At 56.1% G+C, this 23,062-nt stretch overlaps 1 protein-coding gene across 2 annotated transcripts; it reads right to left on the bottom strand.

Annotated features, from left to right (window-relative positions):
• Nucleotides 1-870: 870 nt before the first annotated feature.
• Fbxl18 (F-box and leucine rich repeat protein 18) lies at nt 871-22,678 on the bottom strand. 2 transcript variants are annotated; one of them, XM_052168119.1, is made up of 5 exons: nt 22,565-22,678; nt 17,637-17,852; nt 14,294-15,840; nt 6,383-6,601; nt 871-1,558 (listed from the first exon to the last, which is right to left on the bottom strand). In XM_052168119.1, exons 2-5 carry the CDS (start codon nt 17,847-17,849, stop codon nt 1,402-1,404), a joined length of 2,136 nt encoding a protein of 711 aa, XP_052024079.1. In that variant the 5' UTR covers nt 17,850-17,852; nt 22,565-22,678; the 3' UTR covers nt 871-1,401. The 2 variants fall into 2 exon arrangements, with proteins under 2 accessions (XP_052024079.1, XP_052024078.1); XM_052168118.1 differs by lacking the exon at nt 6,383-6,601 and having other exon boundaries at nt 22,565-22,655.
• Nucleotides 22,679-23,062: the final 384 nt, after the last annotated feature.

Here is a 23,062-nt window from a genome sequence, read left to right as displayed (position 1 = left end):
CACTGTCCCCAGAGGCAGATCTCCCCAGGCACAGCCTAGCTCTGCTCCTCACCAGCAAGGGGTGGGGGTGCTGACTGACTAGGAGACCACGGATTAGGAAGATTTGTAACGCAAGGAGAGAGAAGATGAGGGCAGGCTGGGTCTGGGGAGGTCCCCAGCAGTGAGCGAGGCCTGCTGGGCCGGTATGGACTGCGAGGTCTAGCCTGGAAGCCACCTGGATCGATGTCCACATGTACTGACCCATCACAGGGAGGACCGCACGCTCGCGCGCGGGAGGCAGCCGGACCAATCCGGCCACATGCTCTCACAAGCCCCCTCTAAGGGCTGCTGGCTCAGCCTCACTGTCGTGAGAGAAGCATGAAGCCACACACACACTGGGTCCTTCTTTAGCTTTGTCCTTTGTTTTTCCACTTGTTGAGAACGACACGGGGATTTATGTGGCCCAGGTTAGCCTCTACATCAATTATGTAGCTGAGGATGACCCACACTTGTGCTTGACCTCCAGAGTGTGAGCTGCCACGCAGGTATGTGTGGTCTGGGGATGGAAGCCGGGGTCTGCGCCCACACGCTGACTAAAGCAGCGCTCTGGGTGGATTCTGTAAGCACGCCACAGGTGGGTGCTCTCCACTCCAGCCTCCTCTGCCCACGCTGCTTTTAATGTCTTCTGCTATCCTAACAGCACCAGTGGTTGTAGCGCTCCTGGGAAGCCTCTAGACCACCACAACACGGACGGCAAGGAGAAGTGACCACCTGTGAGACACAGGCTCGCCTCCACAGGCTCAGTTTGGGGATGAAGCCACCCCACAGTCCCTGCCCCAAGGGACCCCCGGGCACAAGTATCACTGAGCTGAAAACATCCCAGAGACATCATTGGGTTAAAACATTTTTTTTTCTTTGTGGTGGGGATGGAACCCAGGGCCTCACACACACTAGGTGAGTACTCTGTTACTGGACCACACCTTAAATGTATCTCAATAGGAAAAGGAGCCACAGGCCCACAGATGTCCTTTTCACATTTGACACTGACAGCCCGGCCCACCCTGACTCCAGTAATGTGGGTGCAGTCACATTACTGAGCTCAACTGTAGATGACCATGGACAAAGGAGCAGGGCAGCGTCCCCAGGCTGAAGCCAGTAGGTGGACTGGGGCCTGTGGGCCCCCGGGGGCGTGGCCAGGACCTGAAGGCCAGCCTGGCTCCTCCACTGCCCATTCGTCCCTGGCTCACCAGATCACTTCTTGTCACTGAGCCCAAGAACTCATAAGAATGACAGAGAGAAACCCGGGGCACTGGGGAAGAGTGTCTCAGGAGAACTGGAAACGTTCTTCCTGTCAGGAAACAACGCCCCACAGTCTGCTGGCTCGAGTAGGGGGCGGGGCCGGGGCGGGGCCAGGGGGCCCTCTCACCACCACAGGTTCGGTGGTTCCTCGGCCACTCTGCTTTTGAATAAGGTGATCTCGTCCAGGTGCACCATGGGGACATCTCGGATAACATCTGTCAGGCCCTCATGGAGCAGGGGGAAGATGACGACGTTCAACGCGGGCCTCTCAGCCTGGAAACTGAACCAGAGATCAGCCATTAAGGGGGTGTGGGCTGAGGACCCAGCTGGGAAGGCAGAGTGCTGGGTGAGCCACGGGAGACCCGGGGGCTCAGTGCCCAGCACGGACGCCTGCTCTACTGTAAGCCGTCCCATTCCCGGAGCCAGAAAGCACAACAGCGGAGCCAGGGCTGAGGCTAGACTGCAGTGTTTCAGCACTCCGGAGCACCTGGGTTCGGTCCCCAGCACCGACACGATGGTCACAGCTGTCCTGTCCCAGGAGCTCCAACTCCCTCTTCTGAACCTCTGCCCGCACCGAGTACACAGTACACCCGAGGGGCAAACACCTTCCCCCACTGTTCTTAAACCTTGCGAGCTCCCACAGGAGGTGTCAGAGAAGACCAGGTTCAGCCCAAAGCTGAGGGAGGGGACAGGGTCAGCCCTGGAGGGAGACACGCGGCGGACTGTTCTCCCCTGGGCAGCTACAGTCTAAGTACCCACACAACCTAGCTACTCTCAGACCGAAGCAGCAATGCAACCTGATTCCTCCGGAAAACTGGCGACTCTGGGGAGCAGGGACTAAAATACAGCTCAGTGGTTAAGATGAGGAGTTGGTTCCCAGCACCCACACGGTGGTGCACAGCCATCTGTAACTCCAGTTCTGGGTGGACTCAGCGCCCCTACTGGCCTCTGCGGGTACTGAACCCACACACACATACACACACACACACACAGCCACAGAAGCACATAAAAATAAACAAGTGCAGACTCTGTAATTTGGTTAACGGGGTGTGTGTGTGTGTGTGTGCTTTACTTTCCTTTTTTCTTTTTTTTTAATAGTTTACTTATGTGTATTCATGTGCATTGGTGTTTTGCCTGCTAGGCATGTCTGTATGAGGGTCCTACATCCCTGGAACTGGAGTTACAGTTCTGAATTGCTATGTGGTTGCTGGGATCTGAACCTGGTCCTCTAGAAGAACAGCCAGTGCTCTTAACCACTAAGCCATCTTTCCAGCCCTTGTTTTGTTTTTCGAGACAAGAGTTCCTCTGTGTAGTTTTGGCTGTCCTGGAACCTGCTGTCCTATAGACCAGGGCTGGCCTTGAACTCACAGAGATCTTCCTGTCTCTATCTCCCAAGCATGGGATTAAAGGAGTGCCCTACCACCAGCAGCTGGCTAGTTAGAGGTTCTGGGGTAAGGACAGAACCCCCAGGTCAGATCACCTTTAACTCCACATCCAGACAGACAGACATCTTCCCTTCTGAAATGGCCTGTGGCCCCTCCATGCTGCTAACGCTATGGCGGGTGGGACCCCGCACCTCCGCATCCTCTACAGGCCTCGCGGGGCTCACAGCTCCCGGCTTCTGAATGTGCTCAGTGGAGCTGGGACTCAGCAGCTTCCTAGACCAGCACCCAGGTCCCAGGTCTCCCGGCGGAGCAGGCAGAGGCTCAGCTTGCCAGGTGGGAACGCCCGGACAGCCTGATCTAGAGCTACCCCACACAGAGCAGTGCGAGCTGGGCGGCTCCCAGACTCCACACTCCTACAGAGGCCTCACAGGCCGTGGGGCAGCCCGGGTAGCAGAGCGTCACAAAGCCCATTCTTTTTCCGTTTGTTGTCTTTTAACTTTTTGTTTTGTTTTGTTTTTTCGAGACAGGGTTTCTCTGTATAGCCCCAGCTGTCCTGGAACTCACTCTGTAGACCAGGCTGGCCTCAAACTCAGAAATCTGCCTCTGCCTCCCAAGTGCTGAGATTAAAGGCATGTGCCACACCGCCACCGCCCAGCTGTCTTTAACTTTTTGAGACAGGCCTTCACAACGTTTCCCGCTTCCCGGGTTGGCTTCAAACTTGTCATGAAACCAAGGATGACCCGGAGCTTTGCATCCTCCTGCCCCACCTCCCAAGGGCCCAGTGTGTGCCATGCTGGAGATGGAGCCTGGGGCGCTGTGCGTGCCAGGCAAGCCCTCTACCAGCCAAGCCTCATCCCCAGCCTGATTCCAGTCTTTGGAACTGATGTCCGAGCCAGACTTAAGCAACCCCACTCCATCCGAGACCGCTTCTCTGCACGTCTGCCAGACTGAGCTATGTTTCCCTGCTATGGAGAATCACATGTGCTCGATCAGCTTTGAGCGCCGGCCCCCGAGGCTGTCGTGGCCAGAGCTTGCCAGAACGCAGCGGCAGAGGGAGAGCTGTTAACTGGTTCTGGCAAGCTGGAAACTTAGGAAAAGAAGACCCCCATGTCTACGTAGACCACCACACGGCTGGAGCAGCCAGTTGGCCTTCCAGGGCCATATGTCCTAACATACGGTAACAGGCCACAAACACACTGTAAGATCCCACGCAGGAGGGCAGTGCCAACTGGGCCTCGAGAGAATGACACGCCCCACAGTGGACGGCAGCGCTCTGTCACAGCCTGAGAAGAGCTGGAGGACGGAGCCTCGCACTGTGCTCAGGTTCAGGATGCTGTGACGTGAGAAGGCCACAAACGTCAGGTCTGTACCGGCTCCAGGCGAGCAGTGCCCTCCCCTTCACCTCGCTACTGTCTGGGGTTGTGCCAGGGCCATCACGCATGCGTCTGGGGCTCAGGCCTGCTGCAGGGAGGAGACAGGACCTAGAGAAGTCCTACATGGGATTCAAGCTGTCACACCTCGGCATGTGGCAGCAGGCAGACACGAAGAGGAAGGCGGGGAAGCCAATCTCAGCCCTCTGGGAGGATGGCACCAGGTGGGGTGATTGGCAGCAGTTCCCATATCACGGCTCACCCGGGGTGGGCAGGGAGTAGGTCTGTCATGGCGAGGGCCCAGTTGTGCCTGAAGATGAGGCTGCTCCCCAGAGACAACGCAGGGAGGAGACTCGGGGTCTCAAGGCTGGGGAGACACAGTGCAGGCTCAACCCCTACAGTGCCAGTGACCAGCCTTTGCTGGAAACCTTGAGACTAGATGAAACAGGGTCCTCCCATTCCCAGGGCTTGCAAGGCCTGGCAAGGACCAGGCCCACGTGGGAGAGCCCAAGGAAGCAGGGCGTACGAGGGATCCTTCCCTGCTGGGTCTGAAGAGGAGATGAGAAAGAGAAGTCTAGGGTGGGCCTATCAGAAGCCACATGCCGGGCCCAGACCCGGACGCAACAGCACTGTAGGCAAACAACCGGGAGGCAAGGCCTGCGTGAGGTAGACCAGCCCAAGTTTCTAGGGAAGACGGGAAACTGGACAGGCACGGTGTGAGCTGTGTGAGCATGGGGTACAGTGGAACTCCGATAGTCTCCACTCACCAGCCTGGGAGGCCACAAACCCCAGGGTCTACCAGGAGCCTCTGTCACTGTGTCTGGTCCCCAGATGCTAAATTCAGACCTCACATGAGGCCAAAGAGGCCCAAACAGGGGAGGGACTTGCAGAAGAACGCAACCCCACACCCAGTGGGCTGCACGGAGAGAAAAGGAGCTGGCACGTGCATGTTATCCTAGTGCTGGGGAGGGTTGAGATGTCAGTGCCCAGAATGGAACCAAGACGCAGGAAGTCCCAAGGCTGAGAGGTGGCTCAGGCAACACTTCCAGGCCCAGCCCGGCACACATCTAACGTGGCAGTGTTATAGTTGCCTGTAATGACAAAACCTGAGCAGTAGAGAGGGGGATCAGAAGGTTCAGGTTATTCTTCACTGTGTTAGTGGCTAGCCTGGGCTACTTGAGACTCAAAAGAGAGAGAGACAGACAGACAGACATGGGATTCAAACATGGACAAATGTATTCCGCCACGCACAGGCAAGAAAGCAATGAGTTGGGGCCTGCTCTGTGTGGCTGAGGCAGAAGGATTGCCACAAACTTAAGGCCAGCCTGGGCTACCCCAAAAGTGGTGTTATATGCCGCTAATCCTAGCACTCAGGAGATAGAGGCAGGAGGATGCAGAGTGAAGGTCATGCCCAGCGTCACAGTGGACTCAAGGGTAGCCTGAGCTCCAAAAACCCAGTCTAAAAAAACGGTTCTTAAACTAAACACACAAAAGGAGCTTCGGGAAAGAGGCCAGACTGACAGTGCTGTTACTTTTCACAGATGCCCTGGGCACCAGGTGGCTGGCTGCCAAGAGCGACACTGCCACCTGCTGGACGCCTGCAGCTCAGCGCCCTGCACAGCTGGGCTGACTGTAAGACCTGGGAAGGCGGCTGGTGCGGTGGGGGAGGGGTGCACAGCAGAGCTGCCACCCTGCAGATGGCAAAGTGGCAGCAGAGGCCTCCACGGAACAGCCTCTCTGCCAGTCTCCAGCAGAGAGGAAGGCCTTGTGCTAGCCTGGGTCAGGACTCAGCACTTGCCCTGAAGGGCTTCCCCAAACCAGCCACACTCTCTTGACTTTATGACATTTTCTTAAGACAGGGTCTCATGTAGCCCAGGCTAGCCTCAAACTCATTACGTAGTAGAAGACCTTGACTCCTGCCTCCATCACCAAGGACTGGTACCGTAAGCATGTACCAGCACGGCTGTGGTACTATAGAGGCTGAGATCTGATTATTTATGTATGCACACGTGTGTATGTGTGCGTGTGTATGTACGTGTGCCCGCATAAGCTTAAGTGCATCACATCTTTACAGTTGCCCAAAGTGGCCAGGAGAGATCCTAGCGGTCTTGGAACTTGATCTGTAGACCAGGTTGCCCTCTGCCTCTGGGTGCTGGCACGTCCCAGCTGCAGTAAGATGACTGACTTCTGAGTCACCTCTCTAGCCCCACACTGTAAGAACTGACCCCGGGGCTTGGTGTCTGCTGGGTGAGCACTCTACCGGCTAAGCTAACCTCCCAGGCCCTCCGATCACGCTGCTAGTCTCGGAGCTGGCTGAGGACACTGGGCCCTGGCGACCGTGCCACTCACCTCCGGAGGAGCGACTGCTGCAGGCTCTTGCAGGCGGTGAGAGACTCTCCGGTGAACATGTGACACATGACGACCTGCAGGCAGCGGGCCATGAAGGCCAGCACGGCGTCCGGCTGCAGGGTGCCGCTGCGGGACACCAGGCACAGGCGCTGCAGGGACGAGCACTGGCCCAGCGCTTGGAAGAACTGGGCGTTGGCGTTGAAGTAGGGCTGCTCCAGCCTGCAGAGACATGGGTGTGAGCTGGAGGGGCTTGACTCCGGGGACGAGGGCGGCTAGCGCTGCCCGCAGACCTGCCAGCATGCTCGGGCTCAAGGCTACAGCGGTCCACCACACCCACTGGCCTTAGGGGACTCACATGTGGCCACCCTGGGGAGCGCTCTGATGGCAGAGATAGATCAGCCGAGGAAGGCAGGAGAAGGTGGGTGTCCAGAGGGCCGGGGTGGGCAAGAGTGGGAGGGAAGCCCTTCAGGGCTGCTTTGAGCCCAGCGACAGCATCTTGTCAATGGCCCAGAGGACAAGCCATGCCACACAGGCTCCACATGAGGGAGACTGCCATTCTTAGACACAAGGAACGGGACTCTTGAGGCCACAGAAGTGGCCTTGTGGCTTTTCCCCCTGCGCCGTGCACACCAGTCACCCATATCTGTAGAGTCCTAAGTGACACACATTCACACTGGAAGTTTAAACTGATTCCCCACCCACCCATTTTAAATTTAAAAAAAGACTTATTCATTTATATTTTATACAAATATGTGTGAATTCTTGCATGTATGTATCCAAGGAGGGCAGAAAAGGCTGTCAGATCCCCTAGAACTGGATTCCGGGATCCCCTACAAGAGTAGCACATGCTCTTAACCCCTGAGCCGCCTCTCCAGGGCCCTAGACAACATTTCGTGTGTGTATAACGCCATAGACTGAACTCAGGGCCTCGGGTGCGACAGCCAGGCTCTACCACAGCTACAACCCCCGCCCTTTACAATTTTTATTCCGCACCCCCCCCACAAGACAGGGTTTCTCTGTGTAGCCTTGTCTGGCTTACAACTCACTCTGTAGCCCAGGCTGGCCTCAAACTCAGAGATCCAACTGCCTCTGCCTCCTGAGTGCTGGGATCAAAGGCGCATGTCACCTCCAGCTGGATAACTGACCTCAGGCCTCACGAGTGCTCGGCAAGCACTCCATCACGGAACCGTACGCCCAGGCCTGGTGTCTCGCTCTGATGTCCTGGCCAGCCTTGAATTTAGTTTCCTTCTGCCTCAGCTTCCCAAGTGCTTTCTTTATAGGGCGAGAAAGCAGTAGGCAGGAGGGACACAGGGGGGTGGGGAGAGGGAGAGAGCGCGAGGGGGAGAGAGAGAGAGAGAGAGAGAGAGAGAGAGAGAGAGAGAGAGAGAGAGAGAGAGAGAGAGAGAGAGAGAGAGAGAGAGAGAGAGAGAGAGAGAGAGAGAGAGAGAGAGAGAGAGAGAGAGAGAGAGAGAGAGACCCTATCCCAATGCTCCCAACAGCAGGGGCTGGAAGCCCAGGGCCAGACAGCAGCTGCCACCTCCACCACTAGGTGGCAGTATGGACTTGCGCTAAAGCCCAGGCGCCCCGCCTCCCCTCCAGGCATGGGGAACGGACCTGACCTGGGTACCATCTGAGGCATCTGAGGGTAGGCAGAGAACAAGGAAATGAGGCCCACCCGAACTGGACCTCTTCCCACCTCCAGTCCTTCCCAGCTGGCTCAGACTGCCAGCCGGCGAGGGCACATTGCTCTGGAGTGGCTGCAGCTCCCCTCCGATGCTGCACTCTCCAGGCAGGATGAGGGAGAGGCAGCGCAAAGGGCCCCCAACCCGAGACTGTGCCAGGCCTGGCTCAAGTGGCTCTTGCTCCCGCCCGGGTAGCCTAGGGTGACTCAGGGCAACACTCCACCTCCAGTGGTGGGAAAGGTGGCACCCTTTCCCGCCTGACACGTGATCCTCCCGCCATAGGGTGCACTCCAAACCGACATCCAGAACAACCTATCCTAGTGGCACCTCCACCCCACAGGGAGCCAGGCTGGTACAGCTCGGGTTCGTGGTAGGCTGAGGCGGAGGTAGCAGGCGAGCCCGGGATTCCAGGGCTAGCACAGACACTCCCTGCACCCCAGAGAATGCAGGTGCCCCTGCGGTCCCCAGAACCCCAGGAAGCAAGCCCCAAGCGAATGAAGCCTCCTGAGCCTATAGTTAGCTCCTGCCACCTGCTGCAGCATCTCTGGGCTCGACCGCCTGCCCGCCCGCCCGCCCGCCTCGGAAGGCAGTGAGCCAGAGGAACGGGGCCATTTGGCTGTGTTCTGGAGGCCCGCGTGTGTTCAGAACAGGCAGTACCTTACACAGCAGACGGTTCTGCGGCTGCGGGCACAGGCTGGAGCCTGGGCAGAGACAACACGTGAACCGTGATCAAGCTCTTGGGAAGACCTACAAGACGAATTCCTCTCCCGTCCTGCGGGACTCCCATGATGGTCCTGCCTCTGGAGAGAATGCTAGCTCTCAGGGACAAACCAATGTATAGCCCAGGCTGGCCTGGAACTCAATCTTCCTAGTTCAGCCTCCTGAAAGCCAGGATCATAGGTGTTCACCACCATGCCTAAGGCTTGGAGCTGGAGAGATGGCTCAGTGGTTAAAAGCACTGACTGCTCTCCTGGAGGTCCTGAGTTCAATTCCCAAGCAACCACATGGTGGCTCACAATCATCTGTGATGGGATGCCCTCTTCTGAGTACAGTGTACTCACATATATAAAATAAATAAATCTTAAAAAAGGTTTGATAGACAGATGGAAAACAAACAGGGGGGGGGGTGTAGGGGGAGGCAGCAGGACAGCATGACCTAGAAAGATCTTGGCTCTGCAAGATTCAAAGGCTCCCCTGGGTTCCTTGAATTTATAAAACCAAAGGAAAAAAGGCAACAGCAGTGGCCCAGCAGAGGGATTATCCACCAAACGTATGTATCCTTTGATCCATCTTCTCTTTCTTCTCTTTCTTCTCTTTTTTTGAGACAAAGCAGTCTCATATAGCCCAGGCTGGCCCAAACTATGTAGCTAAGCATTTAGTTGAACTTGTGATCCTCTTCCCTCTGGCCACCCCCCAGTGCTGGCTCTGCAGGTATCTTAGCACACCCAGTACATCCGGTACTGAGGATGGAAGCTCTCTATCGCCTGAGCTTTAGGCTCAGCCCAGATCTCTAACACGCTTGCCGTTCTGGCAAACAAAGACCATGCAATGCGCTAACTGTGGCTTCAGGAAAGGCCAGGGGTGTGACAGGCCAGGCACAGGAAGACGAAGGTGTGAGAGACACCACAAAGGAAGTGGAGGAAGCAGAGGGGCCCAGTGACTACGGATGCAGCCAGGGAGGAAGACATCCATCTGTACCCCCTGGGAAATGCGGAAGGCAGATGTGAGAGGGAGGGGCAGCTCCTGTAGTTTGCCTATTATAGCTACAAAGTTTTCACTAATGCAGAGGGGAACCAAGGCTTACATCTGTCTTGTTTTTGTGATTGCTAACATTGAGTCTGTGTAGCCCAGGCTGGCTTGAAGGTCACTATGAAGCCAAGGCTAACCCGGAACTGCCTCGACCCCAGGAGTGCTGGAATGTCAGGCAGACATACAGTCCCTTCATCTGGTTGGGTTTTTGTTTGTTTGTTGGGGTGGAGGCTGTTGTTGCATTTGAAGACAGGGTCTTACTCTAGCCCAGGCTGACCCTGAACTCAAGGCAACCCCCCAGCCTCAGCCTCTTAAGGTGAGGGACTACTCACAGCACCATTTCCTTCTGCTTCCTTTGTGGTGTCTGTCACACTTGGGAGCCACAATCTGTGCACGTGGCACCACAATCCAGCGATTGGGACCTCTAAACTGGGAGAACAGGAGAGCCCACGGGCAGGCTCCTAAGGCAAGTACAGCGGGAAGGCACACGGATACCCGGGCACACGGATACCCGGGCACACGGATGCCCAGGCACACGGATGCCCAGGCACACGGATACCCAGGCATGGGCACCAAGACAGCTCAGCTAAGCATCAAGTGGGAGGTGACCAGACGGGCAGAAAACACAGAGGTTTTGGACCTAGACAGCCTCAGCATGGCCGCGCCCTGAGGAGGAACGAATGCAGAGCCACAGCCTAGCCAGGCAGCTACAGAAGAGAGCAGCGGGGACCAGCTGGCTTCCTGTCATGCTGAAGCCAGGAGGGGAACAGCTAGACGCACAGGATCCGCCCTGTCCTCCCTCTGCCCTCCCTTGTGGGCCCTGAAGCCAAAGGGAAGCTCTGGCTTGGATTGACAGGTGAGATGCTTCCTGCTTCTGATTCCATATCAGCAGCCACGGATGCTGTGGGGGAAAGGTCAGCTTCGGGCCAGGCCCTTAGCACAGCCCCTGCTGGCTGGTTTTAGGTCAGCTTGACACAAGCTAGAGTCATCTGAGGAGGAACCTCACCTGAGAAGATGCCTCCGTGAGCACGGGCTCGCGGCAGATGGACCTGCAGGGCTTTCGTTTTTTAATTAGTGATTGGCGGTCCCATGCCTGGGCTGGTGGTGATCAAGGTATTTCATCACAGCAACACAAACCCGAAATAAGTCAGGCACCAAAGCAGTAACTGTACCAGAGAGAGCGACAGCAGCGTCCAAGACCTTTTAGGCTAAGGGATGACTTAGCGACCCACCAAGTCCAATGGACTGGCAGAGTCCTTAAGTCCTGCCGCCTCTTGCCTGCCCAGAAGCAGAGGCGTGTATATGTGCTTCATAAACCTAGTCCGGCGAAGCACGGTATACTCCCAGAACGGAGATGCAGAGGCAAGACAATCAGAAGCTCCATATCTTCAGTCACAGTCACACCGAAAGGTACGACCCATGAGACTGTCCCAGAAGAGAAAAGGGATGCTTCTGGGAGGGTCAGGAGTTCAGTGCCCTGCTGGGTGACAGTGAGTTCAAAATGAGCCCAGGGAACTTGCTTAAAGTAAAAGGAGAGCTGGAGAGAGCTCAGTGGTGGGTGGCTTGCTTCCCTAAACTACGCCGGCCTCACTGTAGTTACCGATGAGGTACACGGAGATCACCAGTCAGACACCATCGTGGGCTAGAGAGAACCTAGCTCAAAACCCAAGGACTAGGAGGTGTGGCTCAGTGGTAGAGCCCCTGCCTAGAATCTCCCAGTGAGGGGCTAGGGCGTGGCTCAGTGGTAGAGCCCCTGCCTAGAATCCCCTAGTGAGGGGCTGGGTTGTGGCTCAGTGGTAGAGCTCCTGCCTAGAATCCCCCAGTGAGGGGCTGGGTTGTGGCTCAGTGGTAGAGCCCCTGCCTAGAATCCCTCAGTGAGGGGCTGGGGTGTGGCTCAGTGGTAGAGCCCCTGCCTAGAATCCCCCAGTAAGGGGCGGGGCGTGGCTCAGTGGTAGAGCCCCTGCCTAGACTCTCTCAGTGAGGGGCTGGGGCGTGGCTCAATGGTAGAGCCCCTGCCTAGACTCTCTCAGTGAGGGGCTGGGGCGTGGCTCAATGGTAGAGCCCCTGCCTAGAATCCCCCAAGGAGGGGCTAGGGCGTGGCTCAGTGGCACAGTTCCCACCCAGAATTCCCCCCCCCCCCAATATGAAGCTTGAGGCGTGGCTCAGTGGTAGAACAAAACCTGTTCCATGTTCCATTTGCAGAACCACCACAAAAGAAAAGAGTTCTCCCCTCTCCCCACCCCCAGTCTGCTTTTGACAGTTTTTGATACAGGGCCTTGTTATGTGGTCCTGGCTGGCTTGGAACTCACTAAACCAGGTTGGCCTCAAGCTCACTGAGACCCACCTGCCTCTGCCTCCTGAGTAGTGCTAAAGTCTCCCCCTTAATGGTGGGTGACGAGGTAATCCCTGTCCTTCACGTTGTGCTCTGTGTGGGTGCGTTCAACGCTCTGCTCTGGACACACCAGGGGATTCAGTACCAGGCATTCAACCAGAGTCTTGAGCGTGTTAGGTGCGCTGCCTCCACGCTACATCCTCAACCCTTTCTTACAGATTTTCTTTCAAGACAGGGTCTTGCTTAGTTGCCCAGACTCACTGCCCCAGGCGGGTCTTGAACTTGGGATGCTCAAGGACAACGGCCGTGGCAGGGCCCTCTGAGGCCTGTGTGCTCTCTTTCCTCCCACTTTCCAGAGTGGGGCCTGCCACGCCCATCTCAAGGCCACCGCTCCCACAGGCCTGAGCTCCTTTCTGACTAACCCGTCTGCACCGGTGGCCTGCCCACCCTTGTCCCCACGGGGCACCAGCAGCAGCTCCCAGCTGAAACCGCCACCCCTGCTGCCCCTGCTGCCCCCTCTCACTCCCCCCTCCTGCCTCCTGCAGTGCCCTGGCGGCTGTGAATCAAGGAGGTTTGGGGGGTCATCTGCTGAGGAAGGGTCTTGCTCAGTATTACACCCCAAGCTGCTCTGGGACTCAGGCCACACGCATCAGACTTCCAGCATACCCAATCCTGACGCCCCTAGCCAATGGCTACACACCCTCCAACAGTCACTGTGAGGGGCCTTAGGAGATGGCTCAGTGGGTAAGCGTGCTTTCTAGCAAATATTAGAAACTGAGTTCAAATCCCCAGCAAGCACTAAGAACCAGGCAGGCCACTCATGCTCTAAGCCCCAGGAAGTCAGTGGCCAGCCCAAATGAGCAGCTTCCGGTTCAATGAGACATCCTGTCTGAGGAAACACAGTGTGGAGGAGCGAGGCGGCTCAGAGTTAGGTAAGAGCATGTGCTTGGGGAAGTCTAAGGGCTCCAGTCAACCCGCTGCACGCGTGTGCCTTCTGCCGTCCGCATGTGCACTGCGGCACATGGGCCGCCACATGGGAATATAACACTTAACATCCAGGGCCAGGCGCAGGGGAGTCCTTTAATCGCAGCACCCAGGAGGCAGAAACACGGGGAGTCTGTGAATCCAAAGTCAGCCTGGTCTATATAGTTAAGTTCCAGGCCAGCCAGGGTGACATAGTGAGACCTTGTCTCAAAAAGCAGGGGGTGGGGAGTGGGGGGAGATGGGGCACAGACCTGGAGACGGCTCAGTGGTTAGAGCACTGGCTGCTGCTCCAATGGACCCAGGTTCGCTTCCCAGCACCCACCCGGTGGCTCACAAGCTTCTGTAACTCCAGTTCCAGGGGATCCATCATTCTCTTCTGGCCTCCACAGGCACTTCACATATGTGGTGCCACAGACATGCATACAGCCAAAATACACACACAGAAAAGTAAAAGTAAACACATCTAAAAGAACCTTTTTTTTAAGCCCATAAGGTTGTAGATGAAGCAGCACTACACCGAATAAGACAGCAGGGGCTCATGTAAGTGTGAGGTGAGATAGACGTGTGCTCAGGGTCCCTGCCTCCCACAGCTCTGCTAATTGCCATGACCCCAGTTTCCTGAAGCCATTCCCTGCAGATACTAAGGTTCCTCCTGCCTCTGATCTCCCTGACAGGCCTGTGTTAGCTCTAAGTTCCACCTTGACAGGCAGATACCATCTGCAAATCCCAGAAGCTCCAGAGAAGTCTTCTGCTCTTTACACCTGAGGCCCTCAGCCCCTCACACCTCAGCCCCTCACCTCAGGTCCTCACCTCAGCCCCTCAGACCTTCACCTCAGCCCCTCAGACCTTCACCTCAGCCCCTCAGACCTTCACCTCAGCCCCTCAGACCTTCACCTCGGGTCTTTACCTCAGTCCGTCACCTCAGGTCCTCAGCCCTTCATCTCACTTCAGACCCTCAAACCCTCACCTCAGTCCTTCAGACCGTCACCGGAGCCCCTTACCTCGGGCCCTCACACCTCAGTCCTGCACCTCAGATCCTCAGACCCTTACACCTCAGACACACACATCAGCCCCTTACCCCCTTACCTCAGACACTTACACCTCAACCCCTCAGCCCTTCAGCCCTTCACCTCAGCCCCTCACCTCAGGCCCTCATCCCCTCACCTCAGGTCCTTCAGCCGCTTGCAGTGCTTCAGCATGTCGGCAAGAGCAGGCATGTACACCACCTTCCCCATCATGCCCAGGTTGGCCAGCGACAGAGACTGCAAGTGCTGGCACTGCAGGCCAATGCTCACGAGTCCAGAGCCCGTCAGCATGCCTGGCAGTTGGGCTAGCGTCAGGTGCCGCAGGAAGGTCAGCTGGCCAATGGCGGCTACCTCCGAGTCCCCCACGTTCTGGGCCCGCCCGCAGGGTGGGAGGGAGTTGCGGATGGCAGGCTCGTTGCGGGGCATGGCTGAGGAGAAATTGGACCCGATCAGTTCCAGGTGCTCCAGAAACGGGAGCTTCTTCAGCAGAGACCAGAAGACAGAGGTGGGCTGTGGGGCCGACTGGCCCGCGAAGGGGTTGGGACAGGTCTGCACCCCGATGCGCACCTTCTTGCCGAAGCCGCGGGGTACGGCGTGCATGGCGGGCGGGGCGGGCGCACGGTCAGGCCTGGGGGCCGACGAGTCAGCCACAGCGCAGACGGGCAGGGACAGGGAGCGCAGGTGGCAGAGGCGCGCCAGGAGCTGGCAGAGGTGGCGGCCCAGGCCGTCGGGGCTGTGGTGGTGGGCGGCCGAGAGGTTGAGGTGGTGCAGGTTGCAGCAGGAGCGCACCAGCGTCTCCAGGATGCTGCTGTCGATGTCGTCCTCCGCCTTGCGCAGCAGCGAGTCGGCCGACAGGCAGTGCACGCAGCCGCTGAGGTTGAGGCTGGCCAGGCTGCGCAGGTCCTTCCCCCCGTTGAGGAGGCGCTGGATGAGGTGGCCGCCCGACAGCGTGCAGCGGCTGAAGCTGAAGTAGAAGGGGTTGTTGAATTTCATGTGCTGCAGGAGGGTGGAGCCGTTCAGCCAGGACCTGGGCAGCTGCAGGGCGTCCAGGGCCACGTTGCGGGCCATGGAGTCCAGCAGGTTCTTGGTGGCCCCGCTCTCCGCGAAGCTGCCGGGCACGGAGATGAGGAAGGCGTGCAGGTTCTCGGGCGTGCGGTCGCTGAGCACGGCCAGGTAGAGTCTCACCACCTCCTGGTTGATGTAGCCGGGCGCCAGGCGGGCATAGAAGACGCGCAGGTTCTGGTAGTGGGGCACGTTGCTCTGGCCCACCATGAGCTGGCCCGAGAGGACGGCGCCCTCCCGGGTGCGGTCCAGGATCTCGAAGTAGAGCAGCAGCTTCTGCAGGCTGGCGCAGCAGGGCACCACCCCGTAGGACGGCGTGAAGAGCGTCTGCTTGAGCTCCTGCACGCGGCTCAGCGTGGCCTTGCACTCGCTGCTCAGCTGGCTGGCGTCGAAGCCGGGGCTCACGTCGATGGCCAGTGAGCGCAGGTGCTGCAGGGCCGAGAGCACCTTGGACAGGCGCAGGGAGGTGAGGTGGCAACCCGACAGGTTCACCTTCACCAGGCTGCGACAGCGGGCCACGTGCTCGATGGTGGAGCCAGACAGCCAGTAGCAGCCCGCCATATTCAGCTGCTGGATCTCCCGGCCAATCTCCTTCACCAGCTGCTTCACCTTCTCCTCGCTGGCCTGCAGAGCGGAGACAGGGCAGGACAGACAGGCGTCCCCGGCTACGTCCCACTCCCGCACAGAGGAAAGTAGGCCACCCTTGCTCTTCCAGACACTTACCACTGCCAGCAGCCAAGAGGGCTGCCCCACCCCACTCCCCCACCCCGTTCGCTAGCCAGGCCCTGATGGCCCATGCCAGTCATTCCAACACTTGGGAGGCTGAGACGGGAGCAGCATTTCAAGTTTAGCATCCACCTGGGCTACAGAGTTCCAGCATAGCCTGGAGTACTCAAGACTCTTGTTTCAAAAAGAAAAACAAGCCGGGCGGTGGTGGCGCACGCCTTTCATCCCAGCACCAGGTGGATCTCTGAGTTTGAGACCAGCCTGGTCTACAGAGTGAGTTACAGAATAGCCAAGCTACACAGAGAAAGATGAGAGCGAGAGAGCGAGAGAGAGAGCGAGAGAGCGAGAGAGAGAGAGGGAGAGAGAGAGCGAGAGAGCGAGAGAGCGAGAGAGAGCGAGAGAGAGAGAGAGAGAGAGAGAGAGAGGAGAAAAGGAAGAAAAGCAGTTGCTTGCAAGCTATAACTGGGGGTGGAGAGATGGTTCAGTGGTACGCACTGCTCTTCCAAAGGACCCGAGTCCAGCTCCCAGCGCCCACCTCAGGTGGTTCGCAACTGCCTGGAACTACAACTCCAGGGGAATTTAATGCCTCTGGGCACAAGAACTCACACAGGGGCACACACACATCTAAAAATAACTAGCTTTTTTTTTTTTTTTTGGTGGGAGGTAATTTCAAGACGGTTTTTCGCCAAGTGGTGGTGCCGCACGCCTTTAATCCAAGTGCTGGGACTAAAGACATGGACACCACACAACATGCTATTTATTTTTTTTAAAGACAGGGTCTCACTGTGTAGCCTTGGCTGACCTGAAACTCTGTAGTCCAGTCTGGCCTTGAATTTACAGATCCTTCTGCCTTGATTCCAGAGTGTTGGGATTACTGTGTGTAATGTGTAGTGGATAGCCCTGGGCTTGTATTTTGATGCTAATTCCACTCCTCAGAGGGGCTGCAGATGAGGAGTTGCCTTGAGAAGTCCCCACCTTAACTTTTCTAATAAAGACTTGAGCCAATGATTGGGCAGGAAGAAGGGGGAGGAGCTGAGAGTTTGGGGGAGGAGCCTCGGGGGATCAACAAGAAGGAGAGGCCAGAGAAGCTACAGACAGAGAAGTTCATGGCCTGGAGAAACCCCAAGTTATAACATAGATGGAAATAGAACAGTGTAGTGGGAGATCTGCCCAATCGAGGCTTACAACTTGTATTGTTACTGAGTTGAGATTTCTTTTACCAGGGGAATTGGGTTGGAAACAAAGTAGCAACACCCGACCACGGCAGACGGCAGACCACTGTCTCAGGTGATCAGAGACTTCAGCCCTTCTGCAGCAATGTCTACTGTGGCATCTGTCCACATGCCACTCCACAACGACCTTCCAGTCTGCCCTGTGGAGCAGCAACTCCACCCTGTGGAGCCTACCCAGAAGGCCTCACTGATCCCTGCATTTGAGGCCCAGGCTCCCTCCCTCCCAGAACTCCATTCACACACGCGCGCGCGCACACACACACACACACACACACACACACACACGCACTATTCCCCCCTGCCATGGGGCACCCCACCTACTCTCCTCCACCCTGGCTCTGTCCCCCACTGTATCCTGAAGACCATTCCCCCCGGCCACAGGCTTGTGAGCAAACACGGGTGCCTGCACTGGCGGCCCAGGCTGGCGCTGGCCGACCTCGCCCTCCCGCCCACCCTGCTCACCTGGTAGTCCTTCTGCAGTAGCACGCTGTGCACCAGGCTCTTGTCCAGGCACAGGGCTGCCAGCTTCCTGCAGGTGCGTCGCACACTGAGAACCAGGTCTGTGCTGGGGACATGGCTCAGGATATGCAGGAGGATCTCATCAGAGAAGCCAAGCAGGTGGGTGTCCCCCGCTGCCTCTGCCGCCGCCTCCGCCGCCTCATCGTCATTGGACATGTCCTGGAAGTGAGGGGCAACAGAGGGAGGGGAGCCTTTAGATGCTAGCTGGACGAGCAGAAACCCGAGTTTGGATCCCTAGCACCCACATAGAAAGCTGTGTAAGGCAGCCTGCACCTGGAACCCCAGCCCTGGGGCCGCGGGGACCGGAGGACCCCACCCCCTCGGTAGAGAAGTCCGACCAGCTCTTCACTGAGTCACAGAGAACATGACGAGCTCCCTAGAATCCCCTCTTAGACCTGCAAACCAGGAGACCAGGATCAGCTGAAGGCCGTTTTCAGCCAAGGCCCGAGGGTTCTGGCTTTTCCTGGGTGTTAAGACAGAGCTTGCTTTGTAGCCTAGGCTATCCTTGAACTCGTAATGTAGCCCAGCCAAAGCTTGAACATGGTTCTGGGGATATACACACGCACCACCATGCCTGCCTTCCCATCATCAATCTCCGTTTCCTCCCTCCCTCCCTTCCTTCTTTCTTGACAGTGTCTCACGAAGCTGAAACTGATCACAAACTAGCCAAGGATGACCCTGGACGCCTAATACTCCCGTCTCCACCTCCCAACTGCTGGGATCACAGGTGCATTCCCCAGGCCTGGCATCCAGCAAACCTCAGCCCACACCTCTGCCACTCTGCACCCAGCATCTACCCAGACAGCAGCAATAACTCACACAAGACACTGAGCAACCCCACAGGTTCCCACTATACTGACTTTTTTCTTTTATTTTTGAATTTTACATCCGTGTGTGTTTCTGAGGAGAGAATGTGTGTGTGTGTGTGTGTGTGTTGGTACACATGTGCCTGTGGAAGTCAGAGGACATCTTGTGAAACTGAGGAAGCCCGTTTTCTAATCCACTGTGTAGGGCTTGACAAAGAGCTAAGGTTCTCCTGGCTGGAGAGACGGCTCAGAGGTTACAAGTGCACACCGCTCTTGCAGAGAACCAGAGTTCAGTTCCCTGCACCCATGCTGGGTAGCTCCTGATGGCCTGTAACTTCAGTTCTAGGGAATCCGATGGTCTCTTCTGGTTTCTGTAGACAACTACACTCACATGCATATACCCCAAAACAGACACACAAATATACACTAAAAAAAAAAAGTTGCGGCTGGTAGTGTCACACACTTTTTTTTGGTTTTGGTTTTGTTGTTTTTTTTTTTTTGGATTTGGTTTTTTTTTTTTTTTTTTGAGACAGGGTTTCTCTGTATAGTCCTGGCTGTCCTGGAACTCACTCTGGAGACCAGGCTGGCCTTGAACGCAGAAATCCGCCTGCCTCTGCCTCCCAGAGTGCTGGGATTACAGGCATGTGCCACCACCGCCCAGCTGAGTGTCACACACTTTTAATCCCAGCACTCAGAAGACAGGGCAAGCAGATCTCTGTGAGTTCAACTTGGTCTACAGAGAGAATTCTAAAACAGCCAGAGCTACACAGTAAAATCCTGTCCTGAAAATAAATAAATAAATAAATAAATAAATAAAGTCAAGTTTTTAGACTCAATGTCCAGCCTTGACCACTGAGGGTTTCTTGTTTTTATTTGTTTTGGACAGACTGGGCCTTGTGTAGCCACTGACCAGCTCGATGACTGATCCTCCTGCCTCCCTTCCCAAGGCTGGCTGTTTGTTTTTGTATCTGCAGCACTGGGGACAGAAGTGGGGCCTCCTGAATCTCAGATGAGGGTCTAACCTGGAGCTACTTCCCAGCTCTTAACAACAGCAAGAACTGCAAGAACTGAGGACCACTCCTCCGCTCAGCACAGCACATCCTCAGATTCCCCCTTCCTGCATGCTGAGTTCCAAGCTAGCTGAGGCTACCCAACAAGTCCTTGTTCAGAGAGAAGGAAGAAAAGTGGGCTAGGATCACAGGTGTGCACTATTAGTCCTATCGTACAGAAGCACACTCCCTAAGTCTTTGTCCTATTTTTCTGGGGCTCACCTAGACAGGCCAGCCAGCCAGCCCCAGAACCCACCAGTCTCTGCCCCCCCCCCCTCAAGCATGGGATCAGACAGACACACAGACAAGCGCCATCCTGCTTCGCTTTGTATGTGGCTGCTGGAGATGCAGAGCAAGCACTTTACTGCCTGAGCCATAGCCACAGATCAGGATTTGTTTTCTTAACTGCTGAGAAAGAAAGCAGAGAAGCAGGCCGTCCTGAGTCCAACTCGGCCACTCATGGCAGCTTAACTGGAGTCTAACCGGCTCAGAACTGTGACCCTCCAAAGCAGGCTAGACCCTGAGAAGCCAAGCACAGCGGTGCACCCCTGTAATCCCACAGGCATATGCACACACCACACACACACACACACTCACGCACGTACTCACACGCACACACACGTGAACACATGCACGTACACCAAGCACAGCAGTGCACTCCTGTAATCCCACAGGCATATGCACAAGCACACACACACACACACACACACACGCACGCACATAAACACACGTGAACACACACAGACATGTACACAGCACAGCAGTGCACTCCTGTAATCCCACAAGCATATGTACAAGCACACACAGTACACACACACACAGAAATACACACACACACATACACACACCGAGCACAGCAGTACACTACTGCAATCCCACAGGCATATACATAAGCACACACAGTGCACACAAACAGAAATACACACACACACATACACACACACAGCACACAAACAGAAACACACACACACATGCACATGTGCTCACACACCATGCACAGCAGTACACTCCTGTAATCCCACAGGCATATGCACAAGCACACACAGCACACAAACAGAAATATATACACACACATACACATGCACACATGCATACTCACCAAGCACAGCGGTGCACACCTGTAATCCCACAGGCATATGAACACACCACACACACACACACACACAGGAGCCAGGCACAGCGATGTGGGTCTACAGTCCCTGCTACTTAGGAGGCCGGGGCAGGAAGGCAGCTTGAGCCTGTAAACTTGACAACAGCCTAGGCACCATAGCCAGATCTAACATCAAAGGCTCAAACCTTACTGGCTGGCCATATTGCCCGCTCAAGGAACAGAGGCGCTTTCGAGTCAGGACTCCACAGGACCACATGAGCACACGTGTGTAATCCCTAGCATGTACATCACTGAGAGCTGCCAATACAGCAGTGCTACCCTGGAACGCCTCTGGCTGCAGACATAACTTTCTAGCACCTTGCTCCTCTCTCTGGACCCCTCTCTCCTGTCAATCAAAGCAGACACTTCTGAGCCCAATTTTCTTCAAATGAAGAGAAGTTTCCGACAGAGCCCAGCCACGGTGCTCATACCCATGTCCCATCTACTGTGGAAAACACTTGTAAGTCGCACTGGATAAATGCAAGGAAACTCCTAAGACTTAAAAGTGTGCGCAGAGACCAGCAGCATGGCTAAGTGTGCAAGGGAGCTAGCCTCGAGTACCTGATGACCCAAGGTCAAACCCTCGGACCCACACAACGTGCCAAATGCAGTGACCCACACCTGCCACCCCTACACTGCTATAGCAAGGTGAGAGGAAGAGACCGCGACATCAGCCACAAGCTCACAAGCCAGCTGCTCTGGAGTACGCACCATCAAGAGAGGTCCTGCCTCAACCGGGGGAAAGGCAGAAGCCCAAGAGATGATTTAGTACTGCTCTGTCAGAGGACCTAAGTTCGGTTCCCAGCACCCACCTTGGGGAGGCTGATAACCACCTGTAACTCCAACACCAGGTGCATGTGATCCTCTGGTCTCCTCAGACACCTGCATTCGTGTGCACATACCCACACACAGTTATACATACGTACATGCATACATACATACAATTAAAAATAAATAATATAAACAAGCTGAAAGACAAGAACCAACTCCTAAAAGTGGTCCTCTGACTTCCATATGTACACCATGACATGCAGATGCCGGCACTCACACATACACACACACTAATATGATAAATAGATGCCCCCCCCCGTGTCAGTCCTGGGAAAGAGCAAATATAACTCAGATAGGGAGGAAGGCAACAGTTGCACCCAAGTCCTCCCCCAACCCCCACCATGGCCCCATACTGTTATCTGCAGAGAAAATACCGCACACCCATAACAAGACGCAGTGGGATTCTCCAGCTGACCTAGATCATAAAGCTCTGGGGGTCAATCCGACGCCCTGTCACACTCCCGCACACCACAAGTAGGCTCCCGAAAGAAGTGGGATGCAGTTATGATGGCAGGAAAAAAAAAAAAAAAGCGGAGGCTGGGAATGTGGATGAGTAGGTAGAGTACTTGCCCAGCAGGCACGAAGCCCTGGGTCCCACCCTTAGCTGCGCATAAAACCCCCGCGCGATGATGCACACTTGGAACCCCAGCATTGCAAAGGCCACAACAGAAAGATCGCTCGCTGTACGTTCAAAACCAGCCTGGGCTGCACACTGAGCTCCAGGCCAGACTGGGCTACAGTGTAAAACAAACAAGAAACCGCGAGCAGAAGGGACATCGTCCCATAGCTGCGAGATCACAGCCGGCACACAAGCAGATGGGGGGGAAAGACTTGGAAACTCAGCAGGCCACGTGAACGGGTCCATCCTGACCACCGGGATTGTGAGCCAGGGAAGAGATGGGGTCAGAAGAGGAGAGGGCCTGGGAGAAGGATAGGAGAGGGCAAGAATGGGCCTCGGAATGAGGCCAGGGTCGGGGGTCGGGGGGGAAGCACCGAGGGGACTCCAGCCGCCGGGACTGGAGGTGCAGGTCGTACCTCTCCGGAGCTAGCCGCCGGAGCTGCAGCCTCACAGTCCCCAAGCCTGCCAGCGCAGGGATGCTCGAAGCCGGCGCGGCCACAGCTCCACAGAGACCCCGGCAAGGGGCGTGGCTGCGGCGCACGCCTATACGTACTTCCGCTTGCGCCCGGAGAGGCATGGTGCCGTCGCCATATTGGGTGTGGCGTAAAGTACTATCAGGATTCAGAGGCGTCCAGAAGGTCACAAATGACTAGTCTCCAAGCTGTCTCCGCAGTTTCCCCCGCTATCACTCCAACATGCGTCCTGCTCCAGGCCTTCGCATTTAACCTTCGCGCTACACACTGCGCTCCCAGTCATCTGTCACAGCGCTCAGGTATCCTATATAACCATAGCAACCTTCATGTGCACACGCTCCTGAATTTGCCCCTCATCTTGCGTTATAACTCTCAATAGCTCTTTGCACCGTCTGACTTGCTATACCTTTTTTGTTTGTTTTGAGACAAGGTCTCACTGTG

Source organism: Apodemus sylvaticus, chromosome 22, assembly GCF_947179515.1.
Source record: "Apodemus sylvaticus chromosome 22, mApoSyl1.1, whole genome shotgun sequence".
NCBI classification, from domain to species: domain Eukaryota; kingdom Metazoa; phylum Chordata; class Mammalia; order Rodentia; family Muridae; genus Apodemus; species Apodemus sylvaticus.
Note: the sequence above shows the minus strand (reverse complement) of the source record. Positions and strands in the feature narration are given on the sequence as shown.

What these genes read in the sequence shown, in the direction of transcription:
- Fbxl18 (XM_052168119.1), bottom strand. Translation starts at nt 17,849, where the DNA reads ATGTCCAATGACGATGAGGCGGCGGAGGCGGCGGCAGAGGCAGCGGGG. An exon ending in TACTGCAGAAGGACTACCAG is followed by an intron (nt 15,841 to 17,636) that starts GTGAGCAGGGTG and finishes TCCGCTCTGCAG; the next exon opens with GCCAGCGAGGAGAAGGTGAA. An exon ending in CAGCAGTCGCTCCTCCGGAG is followed by an intron (nt 1,559 to 6,382) that starts GTGAGTGGCACG and finishes TCTCTGGTTCAG; the next exon opens with TTTCCAGGCTGAGAGGCCCG.